At 35.8% G+C, this 12,590-nt stretch overlaps 1 protein-coding gene across 1 annotated transcript; it reads right to left on the bottom strand.

The window, feature by feature from the left end:
- Nucleotides 1-1,366: 1,366 nt before the first annotated feature.
- On the bottom strand, nucleotides 1,367-8,002 carry LOC120345855 (arsenite methyltransferase-like). The gene is made up of 9 exons (XM_039415427.2): nucleotides 7,832-8,002; nucleotides 7,330-7,503; nucleotides 6,390-6,484; nucleotides 5,476-5,612; nucleotides 4,228-4,379; nucleotides 3,774-3,905; nucleotides 3,404-3,522; nucleotides 2,000-2,134; nucleotides 1,367-1,655 (listed from the first exon to the last, which is right to left on the bottom strand). The coding sequence occupies exons 1-9, from the start codon at nucleotides 7,896-7,898 to the stop codon at nucleotides 1,593-1,595; spliced, it is 1,074 nt and encodes a 357-aa protein (XP_039271361.2). The 5' UTR covers nucleotides 7,899-8,002; the 3' UTR covers nucleotides 1,367-1,592.
- Between the last annotated feature and the right edge of the window lie 4,588 nt (nucleotides 8,003-12,590).

Raw genomic sequence — 12,590 nt, 5'->3', positions numbered from 1 at the left:
ATTTATTAGAGCTTACCAACTTCTATTCAATTAATCACTTACAATTTTGTCTTTGGTCTAACCATTTTCCCCTCGCTTGTCGTTTGTCTTTTATGTAACTTATATACATTTATTCAAATATGCCTTTTTTATAAATTTATAGTTGAGTTGTTTTTCTTTTTCTCTATTATATGATTTTAGTAAAGTTGCGTTTGCTGCGAATTTTTTCAATAATTCAAAATATGATCACCATAACGACTATTGCATAGTCAATGTTTGTAGCAAATGTAATTATTTTTTTACACTGAACCAGTAACAGCGCTTTAGGTGTCGTTGCTTGAAGACCTAATATGGTCCCTCGCGACTCCTGTCGCACAAATATCATTATATATTATTATATTTATTGTACCAATTTTTTGTGCATTTGATGTTTTTGTGACGACGAATAAATGATTGATTGATTGATATTCGGGGGCTTCGTTTGGAAAAAGAAACCTTATATTAAGCGACTGGCCTATAGGGTGTCATGTATCATTATCATGTATATATTGTAGCCTATGAACCGAGTAAGACGAAGTAACTTATTGCAGTTGTTAGAAAATGTCCACATCAGGAATTCCAGAATAATGAGCGGGACGGAACAAATAATGGTTGTCACTTTTAGCATCAAAGAGCTGGAAGCTTCATTGTGGACAACGTGTGACTGAAGACATGATAAGCAAGTTTGCGACATGATTAATCGATTCGCTTTTGATTAGCAAGAAGACGATATCTATATTTACTGTAGCGACCACGGTTCTAGTCAGTCTCCCTTTTCGTATTTTGGGTGCCAATAAACTGGCAACGGCAACTTATTTGTTCAAGCCTGAACATTTCTTGAACCGATTTCTTACCTCTGTCTCTTTCGGCGTCGGGTCGCATGGGGTTAGTTCCTATCTCACCAATCGGCGGGTTTGGGTCCTAGCTTAGACGCGGTTGACGTTCTCTATTTTATTTAAGTTAACATTGCTTCTATTAGAAAACTGATCATTTTGGGGTTTGGTTTCGAGTCTCTTTTTTATGTCGTTAAGTGCGGACGACTCTGACTCTGAAAATATTCGTTTGGGTTGATAACTGGGTGATAAAAACAGTAACGAGATCCGCAGGGGCTTTGCAACTTTTTGCCACAACGCGAATTACATGTTTCCGTAACTAATCAAAATCTATAAAAGCGTAGTAGGGCACCAGCAAAAATTTCCAAACACAATCACAGTTTACCGATATATTGCAGTATGACATAGCGAACAGAAATGAACAATGCTCTTGAAACTAGACCTCAAATAAATTCTCTTCTAGTATTGAGATATCGCACCTCTCTCATTTCTGCAAGCTATACTAAAAATAAGGCAAAGGCTAAAGTAGTAGTAGCTAGTAAATTTATTGGAACTTTTAGGTAAATGATCAGTGACAATACATTAAATAGCACACAATGGCAAGCCAAAAGTGATACCTCATATTTTATACCTCAAATGCATAAAGAAGCGGAACTCGCATCACTTTTTTCGGTCCGCATCACTTATTACACAAAGGACGCAGTAAGAGTGGAACAACATATATACACAATATTGAGAAAATTATATGTCCGTGCACCAGCTTTTTCCATCACTAGAGGCCGCCAAGACGAACGGATCATCAACCTAAAAGTACGAAGACGCTCTCTATTCAATTATTTGATAGCCAAATAGTCTTAGTAATACTTTTCTCAGGACAACAAATTCATCTGCAAGTTTGAATCACGCTGGAAATAATGTTCTCATGTGCTGGACTGGGAGCCATGGCACATCTATTAGGTATAACAATCAGATCCGAGTAAATGAACCAATAGATTCTAGTCATGCTATACAAACAGATTAGAAGTAATTTTTGAGGCACGGTACCTTACATTAATCAAAAAAATTCACCCCTGAGTAGGTCATTACGCCTTAAGGAAGAATCACAACGAAGGTCGTAGTTAAGTCCAACAATCTTACTCTTTATTCACCTCAAATGACGGCACATAATTCCCAGATTTTCTGAACGAAAATTCATTTTTAAATCTTGCAGATTGTAAAATTGCTGTCGTGTCACCGTCTGTCGCTTGTGGAATGCCTCGAATAAGTTTCAGCTTGCAGTCAAACTGCAAAAAAAAAGTAATTACAAATGCGGTGAAGGATTGCTAACAGACGGGACTTTGGCAAGTTGTGCTGAAATTTAACCACGACGCCAGGATTGAACTTCAGGCATGAAAACTTTACAGCTGCATTGTCAGAACCTTCAGTAAGACACACGCCCAATATTACATGAATGGTTATTCGAATGCGTGCGCAGATGATGCGGTGGATGGTTATGAGCAAAACACTGGAGGCTATATCCACTGAGCCATCGTTTATCTGTGATTTATTTATTTTTTGATTGTAATGCATTCATTCTCCTATTTTCATTTGTTGGCGTTTCAATATTAAAACGTGGCAAATTGAATACCACCATGCAAACGAGTTTGAATTTTATTTTATTGAAGGGCAGGGAAAGAGAAAGGGGCCGTGGCCACGGGATATGTCGATTTATTTTTATTGAAAAATGCTGGTGTTATTACGCAATCATCGCCAACGAGACGATAAAATAATAATTGAAGAAGTGAACGCGATTGCTAAATTTCCATCTGACAATAAAGATCGAAAATTATGTTTTATTCTTCGAGTCGGCGCTGATTTAAATATTTCTTGTCGGCTTCTGATGCTTTTGTCTTTGCTCATACGTTTATCCGCCAACTTAAATTAAATAATATTATCACCATCGACACCTGGAAATACATATGCATATATAATGTAATATTTAAACGCTATTTTTGATGCTGTTAAAATCTCCCAATATGCTCGGTCACGATCGTAAGTACCGATTCGGAACCGAGGATAGAAAACAATTACGAGAATTTAGTGCTTTGGCCGCACAGACTATCTCCACTATGAAGAAACAAATGTAAAATAACGATGATGATTGTAAAATATTTTCAATCAAAAAAGTGTTATAGGTACTTCGGGTCGGCGCTGATTTATTGTCGCAGCGCAATTTCATTCAAAATGTGGACACCGGCGCGAAAATGCGTGCGCGATATTCGACATTCTTATAAGGACTCAAAACGACATTCGGAGGTCGTGATATTCGAATTGGACATCCCTGCATGACCTTAACTATGTTAGCATCGCAATATTAAATATTTTACATCGACTTTTCCATTTCACATAAGACCAAACCAGGAAGATTCCGGTGCTTCAATATAAAGTGGATCCCTTACATATCAGTGACTTCGTGTATAGAGAGAGACTTGTTCATCACAAGTCGATGAGATAAAACATATAAGTTTTCTTATTGTAACAATACATATGGAATAACATCTTTAACGTCTAACCTGTATTTCATCTTCATGTCCAAATATCTCGCCTTTATACAAAACATCTTTTGGTTCGCGAATAATGTTCGTGGGAAGTTTAAAAAGACGGTATGTAACAGCGACAAACTTGGTATCACCTAAAAAGATGAAAAATTAAGGAAACTTCAAGGGCATTGTTTTGCAGCAACTTCATTTACACAATTAACAAAGTAGACATAACTCATTATGTGATCATTATTATTATAACTCATTGTGCATAACCGCTGCCACATTCTACAACCATGAAAGTCTAAAATCTGTGTAACGATGTTGGTATGCTATTTTCATACCGCAGCTGCACAAGAGGTCTCTGGGTTATCCTAATGTGACATAATTTCAGTAACCTCACCTACTGAAGCCTTTATATCAGGTTGTATTGCATCTACAATTCGTGCACTGACAGTTCTCGGTATTTCAAACCCAATATCCTGTGCAAGAGAAAAGAGCCTTCTCCAAGGTAACGCTCCGCCCATTCCTTCCCCTAAAAACAGCAAATTAGTTCACTCAAACGTCGTAGTACTTGACGAATCTTATTCAAGATCTTCATAAACATTTACCATACTGCGGATCGCACATATGAGAACGATATTCAAAACCTGTGTAGATGAGAATATAAAAAACGAGAAAGCAATGCTCAAGTATATGGACATTTACGTAAAACAGTCCAACTTAGAAATCACTCTATCTTCAACGCCGTTTCCCTAGGCAAGCGTTGTGTTTCCCTCATCCCTCGGCAATATAACGTGGAAAGCGCCAAAAAGGATTCTGGTTTAGTATTAACGATTATCGTTATGAAATTATACCCCATAGCACTTCATTATTTTTCATTTCTTCAGTGGGTTCTCTGTCACTATACATATCACTGAAATAGAATTCTCCACCATTTTTTAAAACTCTGAAAGCTTCTTGTAAAACGGATTGCTTGTCTTCGCATAAACTGATAACGCAGTTTGATCTGATAAAACAAGTGAAGGATTATAATGAGATCTATCCCGACTACTCAATTGAATGGCTAACTTCCAAACTCAACAATGTGGCTTACATAATCAATAGTCTGGAATACCCAAACTAGTTGAAGATTCCCACTCCCAGACAAATTTGACTAGACGTCATGATTAAGTTGTCCTTAAAAACTAAATCTTATTTCATATATCAGGGATGACGAACCACTGACCCGCGGGTCACAAAGTGACCCACCGCGTTTTATTTGTGACCCGCCAAGCGAAGGCACGGAAAAAAAAAAAAAATGCTAACATATCAGTGATAAAACCGGCCTTAAATTAATCTAACAATTACTAAACTATTATAATGTACCGTCAGTTGGAAAGTCAGGGAGGGCTGTGATCGCGCATGTTCAAAATGTTGATTTTCGCGCCGGTATGGTAATTTTCAAACCCCTAATCTTTTACGCATGTATGCACCGCTGTGTACCGTTATTCAGCTATTGGACCTGACATCGTTTATGAAATAACAATACAATTGAGGGAGGTTGTTCATTTCTCGCAACGCCTGTCTTTTTTGAAAGTGCATCTGCAGACTCCTTTAGTGGTTATACGAGAACTAGATGCTACTTTGCATTTTATTAGTTTCTCGCCTACAATGCCGTTGTGAAAACAAAAACTTTCCGACTTGAAATAAAAATCTAGAAATCTGATATAACAATGGGGCAATGTAAAAGTGGCTTAATGTGGTTGGGAGCTGATCAAAAATTATAACACTATCAAAGCGGAATTACCTCCAAACACTAGAACCGTAAAATAATTTAACGCATCATCCTAAACGTTTTTGGTAATTCATATGCGTTTTTTTCGTACTCCAATATCATAAAACCGAGTGCCATAAAAAGTCCCTGATATAAGTGCTGCATAAGTAAAGCCCAAAACTACACCAACACCAGCTTATAAGATTCGTTTCTTATAGATACAAACGTGAATTAAATATCTGTGACCCACTCTCTTTTGTTCCGCGATAAAATTATAATTTTTGACCCATTCATTGAAAAAGGTTCGCCATACCTGTCATATATGATACAAAATTTTAAGCCGACTCACATTATGACATCAACAGATTCGTCCACTATTCCAGCATCTTTCAAATTTTCAATATATCCTTTTACGAATTTTACATTTGATTTTTTGAATCCGAAAACATTACGATGATATTCAATGTATTTATGTGCAATTTCCAACTGTAAGAATTCATATAATCATTTCAATAAACTTGACTCCATCTACATTTTAGTTTGATTTTATAGAAGTGAGCTATTCTGGATATTGATCCACGTCCACGTCTAACATTCAATTGGTTAACTTGTGTAGGTCAAATTATCGTTTTGAAAATCGATCACGCTACGGACTATTTTGGCCAATGGCCAGCCCATGCAGAAACGAAATTCATCATGCCACAACGAATTTAAAAGAATCACGATGGAGCTTTCTATACGCAAATGTCCCTCAGACTTGCACGTAATCGACCGAAATCAAATCCGTAATTACGGGGAAATCGCTTACGAAATGACGCGCTAATCGCGATAGTTTTACTTCATTGTTTGCTAAATTTAAATCCATTGCTAATTCGTATTTATGAACAAAATCTTTTTGTTCAAATTATATTTATTTAGTTGCATGAAAACCCAAATTTTCTAGGTAGTTTAGGTTAGGTGATCTCAATAAAATATATAAGTATACAATACAAAGATAAATAATGACATTTAATTCCATAAGTAAGTAACTGAAATCGAATTATGTAATTTAGTAAATTACGTGCAGGTCTAATTTATTTATAGCTGAACTGAGCAGTTTGCTTTGCAGTTTTTTTTAACACCCCTTAGAAATGTCGTGAAAAATGTAAGGCTTGAGTTTATACTGTCATCTACATTCTACAACGCCCAACGTTCTTAGAATGAGAAAGTATAGCTTTCAAATGAATTAAAAATGAAAAAATCTTCATTTTCATATAGTAAGACCTGTTCATCTGTCATGTCAATACCAGTAACAAATCCATCTTCACCAACAAGTTTGGCAAGAACATAGCAATCTCTTCCACTTCCACTGCCAAGATCTACAATAGATCCGAATAAATGATGCATACAAAGATTTATTCTAAGAATTCAGAATATCGATATCGCTGTTCAATAAGGTAAAATTGCTGCAAAATATGTTTATGTCTTTGATTTACACTTGCAGGGGAAATAATTTAGGGTAGGATACACTGTTCAAACATTGAATTTTTTATGTTAGTTACTGAAGAATTTATTTTTGCCGTAGGGCAGCGGTTCCCAAACTTTTTGTTCGTGCGGCGCCAAATTATCAGTAAAAAAACATCTCACGGCGCACTTACACGAAAAAAAAACGCTGCTTCTAAATAAAACTCAATTTTGTGATCGTTAATGTGTAGCTAATTTAAGCATTTCAAAGTTTGTAAACATATAGGCCCGGGGAATACAGGCAAAAGGTCAACTCTTTTTCCTCATCTCTGCGTGATTTTCCTTTAAAATGACTTTAAATATCACTCCTGTTCGCTAAACTCGGTTCAGCAGATAAATAAACTGCAGCTTGCGAAATTACAGCAAGTGGTGTCTACCTCTATTGTTGCGCAACAATGGATGCAGAATTGCAGATACTACGTAAGAGAAATTAAATAAACTTGAATTTATTGATTACGATGTATAAAATATTTGTGTGCCGCACTCTTTGGGAACCGATGGCGTAGGCGTAGGGTATGCTATAAAATATAATGAGGAGCAATTCAATTAAGTATGGATTTTCAACTCTCATCCAATTACATTATATTCTAAAACTCATCAGATTCGCATTTTATAGTGGTAAATAATAATATCAAAATATTAAGATGAACAGTATTAAATTCAGTTTCCATTATATACAATTAAAAAAAGACAGTCAAACCCAATATGCTCATTCCAGCCAAACATTCAGGAAGTGTGATCCCACAACCAAAGAACTTTGCAATAACATCATTGTGAATCAGTTTCATCGTATCCCGGACATAATTTCTCATCGTACCAATGCTTGGCGAACATGCTGTTGTTTTTATATCATCAGTTGTTAGAATGGTTTTTCCTATCACGAATAATAAAATGGTCTCAACTCCAAAGGTAAACTGTACTTATGGTAAGATAATGATTTGAAATTTAACTAATATGGGAAATAAGACGGCGGGAAATAACAGCGTCGACACTTGCCGATGAGGTGAAATTGTTCCATTATATGCTTTGCCAGTGGAAGAGTACAAATGATAAAAAACAGAATGAATGGCTGGGAGAATAAATAGGTTCTTAAGGCGGGCGTAGTGCCTTGAAATATTTTTTTTACACAACAATTTCTGAAGCCTTTTTAATCCGGCAAGCGAGATCCTGAAAGACTAATATATACAACTATAATTACCAACCATAATATTCTTTGACATTGCCATGGACAGATGATCCCTTGGTACAATCTTCTCCTCCTACTTCCATAGTACGTTTCAACTACTATTAACTAATTAGTTATAGTATAGGATAGGATACTAATCTGACTCCAATATATAAAGGAATAATATAGGTAACGTGCGCGAACTGGGATTGTTTATTATCCCCGATATTGATATATCAATACAAAAAGGTCACATATACAAACATGTGTCAATATCAAACTTATTGTTATTGACAGATGAATGAAAAATGATAGCACACATTTCATATTACTCGGTTAAAATCACCTCTCGCTTTTTATCTTAAAAGTCATACTTCGCAAGCCCCCATTTACGGAAATTATAAAGGAATCTATCCCCTGAGGCTAAGCTAAGAATTAACCGATTTTCACGATAGCCTTTTCACGATGTATACATCTTTCAAGACCTCTTGTTGGTTTAATCATAGAGCATAAATTACAAACTTTATTTCTATTACTATCAAATATTCCGCGCATCGTGCCCAAAACACGAAATTTTCACAAAATATGATTGTCCCTTTATCCAGTAATTTCTGTGCGCCAGAAGAGAAGATCATTCAAGCGTTTACTATCTGCAGCATTAAAATGGTGAGACAATGGTCACTTCACAGACGTATGCATACCACCACCGTGAAGTGACTCACATGCCTTTTTCTAATTCTGTGCAGTGGTGCGTTAAAACTATCTATTGTGCTCAGTGAAGGGCGGTGGTGTATTACTTTATACATGGGCGAGTCCTGAATTCAACACGATGAAAATTATCTCGAATTTTAGACATGGACCAAATACATGTTGATAAGCAGTAAATTCAAGTATATTTTGCGGTAACTCAGAGATATGAATTTCAAGAAAGCCGAGTGGAGAACACCCCGGCGTTTCAATCGACATTGACTTTTATATACTGATTTTCCCATGTACATTATCGAAAAAAACATTCACCCCGCTAACAAAATAAGCTCAGAGCAAGTTTGTTCATAAGATTACGTAGTCATAGGAGTTTACCCTCAGAGAAAAATACCCGTTGAAAATGCCGAACAGAATCGGTCAGTGCTACTATAACGTGAGGCACACGCATTCATATACGAGATCGAAAATGTTTTGAAGTCCGGGCCAATAACAGGCCTAGGTCCTATACCTGTACATGCGTTTCTAATTCTGCCATTTTGCATTGTATGACGTAATAATTCGTAAACTACCTTTAATATACATGGCAATTTAAGAAGTTTTACATGAATTTTAGGGTAAATCACAAATTTTTAATCCATGCAGCAACCAAAATCGAAATATAAGTTTAACCGAAATATAAAATAAGTTTTGTTATTTTAAAATTTTCGGCCCTCGCAAAGCCAGATGTCAGTATATTTTATTTTATGTGGTATATTATAAAGATACAGTAAGTTTGAAATTTCAAAAATCAACATCAAATATTGTCCTCTTAAGGGGGCTAGATACTATTTTTAGTCAAGTCATTTTGTATTCATGCGTAATTCATTGCTGAAAAGAGCCTATTTCGCATCAATCGGCATAGGTGAAAAATCGTAAAAATATACACCTTTCAAACTTTAGTCACATGTCTTTTCGCCCAAGAGGGGCGAGATTTTATTATTTGGTATTGATAAGGTTCCAAAACTCAACTACAGTACATAATACAATTTGAGTCGATGGGTACAAAATTTTGTATTCATGCGTAATCCATTGCCGAAAAGCGCCTATTTCGCGTATATAGCATGGCTGAAAAGTTCAATCATCTATCCAATTTAGGGTTGCCAACTATAAAAAGTTTCAATAAAGGCCATAGATTACCGTCATCATTTATTTTGTAACTTACAGGAAAGAACAATATAAAACAATGAAATAAAAATATATACAAGCTAAAAATATATATAAAAAAATCGTCATGTGTTTTTCATTTAATGTTTATTTAATATTGACCCAAACAAGCTGTAATTTCGCAGTTGCATAAGTTTATAATTTTTAAAGTTATATTTCTGCTGACTCTTTGCTGAATTCAGCAATTGTGGATCACGTTTTATATTTCCCGAAAATTCACGTCATGTGTCCTTCAAGTTAAATTATATTAAAGGTCACTTTTCATTAGTTGTATGGAGCATCTGTTTATTACACTGCGCTATTTAGATGACATCACACTAAAAATGTGTTCACAATAAGCTGAGGTTCCAGGAATTGAGAGTACAAATATTACTATTTTGAAAACATTACCACACTTAAGATTAAAACTTTTTAAGAAAAAAGTGCCATTTTAGTTATTGAACTAGAATTTACTCAAATCTTGCAGTGTTGCCATTTTTGGAAAATTAATGCAAAATATTTGAAATGTTGATAAAATTGTTATTTCTTTGGCTATTTGAGCCGGACCAAAGCGAAATTAAAAAGAATAATTGAAAGCTTGCAAATACATAAACGGAAGCGATTTTTAAGCACAGAACAATATCAAACACAGTACTATAACTATCGAGCAAAACGACGTTGGAAAGAATAAAGGACAATTAGCATGCTGAAAAGGACAACGCCATTGTGGCAAGATGGGAAATTATATTTCAAGCAGTCAACTTTATCTGTCAGAAAAGTAATTGGCGAACATATATTAGGAAAGGCATTAATATTGGCGCGAAATATAGCTTCTACCTCGCGCAAAAATACGAATGGCATAAATATTGTGTAAAACTATCAATTTTCAAATTTTCATCATGTGAGTTAGTAAGTAACGATTGTGGCATTCATCGTGACTGACACTGTCCATGGAAACAAATGCATCTCTCTGCAGATTCCACAGTCTTGTTTTTTTTCACTTATTTGAGCACAGCCCAACCTGCTAAATAATACAAATCATCTGCTTGGCAGGTGCTGAAAGAGACCAATGTATCAATCAGAAACGAACATTCACGGCCACATAACATTACCCAAGGTGGCTCACCGAAATGGGCTCTCCATTTACATGTATTTGGCCATATTTTATTGCCTATCTCTATCTTTTGCGCGGCGATTACAATATCATTGCGTGGCATAGACTATAGCAGGGGTGGGCACACCGCGGCTCGTGGGCCGCATGCGATCTTTTTGGGCGGCTCTTCTCGCTGACATAAATTATTCTCCAAATTTTAACTAACAGAAAAACTTTAATGTAAACACTTTTAATTTAAAAAAAGTCGTAAAAAAGTTTTCGTCAATGATTAAGACAAATTATGTTTTAGTATGAAAATCGCTGTAGCGTTGAATTTCGAATTTAAGTCAGTCGAGTCAGCAAATCTTTCGTCACAATGGTCAATGTTTATTGATGCGTCGGCGGTATTGCAGCTTGATTGCGGCTAGTTAGTCTAAGTTACTGTGCGGTATGTCTTCAATTAAAAAACGAAAGTACGAAGATGAAAACAGAGTTGTCAAGTCAGAATGGGAAGAAAAATACTCATTTACCAGTCAGGAGAATAAATCTCTGTGCTTAATCTGCCATAAGCTACTAAGTCAGAATAAAGTCAGCAATGTTGAACGGCACCATGAAACGAATCATGAAAACTTCTTACGAGACTATCCTCGTAAATCAGCTATAAGGATACACAAATTGAATGAGCTCAAATTGTGCATATATTTGAGCATAGTTGCCTTGTTTATCACCTCTAATGTTATTATACTCTTGGTGAATTTTTTTTTCTGTTCATGGTATTTTGATAATATTAATAAATTCACAAATTCTGCGGCTCTTTTAAAGTTCTGACTTGCAGCATGCTGCTCTTATACTAAAAAATTGTGCCCATTCCTTGACTATAGTATTCGTGCTATATATACATATATAACTAGAGTGCGATTTACTCTCGTTTTGCGGCATCATCTGAAGATCCATTTTGAATTCGGTGAATGAACAAAATCGGTGAACGATTAGAAGCCAAGTTTGCGTATAATGGCGCAAATTACAATTAGGCATTGACATTCAGGCGACATTGTTCTGCGGATCACTTTACGTGAGTTAGATTACGCAATCGCGCATTTTGTCGTTCACATCTGGAGTTCCAATTGTATCAGGATCATAGCATCGGCCGCGGTTAAAAGCTATATATTCAAATGCATCTTGATTGAACATGGTTGATAATTTATAAAAAACGAGGGCCATGATATATACGTTTAGTTAACTTTAGTATCTGATTATGGGACGTAACTAAATGGCCAAACCAAAAAAATGTTAACCCCGCGTCTTTATAGGGTTCCGCCGGAAACATCAGGGCTAATTTTTTACTGTTGGATATCATTAAAATTACAATTAAGTTTTATCAACAAGAACGTGGAAGACATGATGGCGTCGCTAGATCACTCCGACGCAAAAGAATTGAAATATCCTACCAATCGGTTGATAAGAGCTGTAACACCAGTCGCGGCGACTTTATACGTTATAATGTACAACTTGTACGCTCCGATGAAATTCATTAGGCCGCACAATGTGCTAGTCATGAGGCCGTTTACATTCCATAAATTTTTTGGAGCAACTCTTGCAACAGCTCGTTAAATCAAGAAAAATTTTCCCGAGAAAATTAGGGTATTTCATCAGCTTCTGGAATGATTAATGTAAAACGTTCGGCATGGTGTGAACAGGTATCACAATACCTGCTTTAAACGTATGCTTTAGGTCAGTGACGTTTCCCACTTGTGAGAGAAAGCGATATGTGTTTTTCATAAGGAACGTAGAGCTGCTGTGTTGCAACGTAATTGCG

The sequence above is a fragment of the Styela clava genome, chromosome 8 (assembly GCF_964204865.1).
Source record: "Styela clava chromosome 8, kaStyClav1.hap1.2, whole genome shotgun sequence".
Classification (NCBI taxonomy): domain Eukaryota; kingdom Metazoa; phylum Chordata; class Ascidiacea; order Stolidobranchia; family Styelidae; genus Styela; species Styela clava.
The sequence above is the reverse complement of the archived record's forward strand: the minus strand, read 5'-3'. Positions and strand labels throughout refer to the sequence as shown.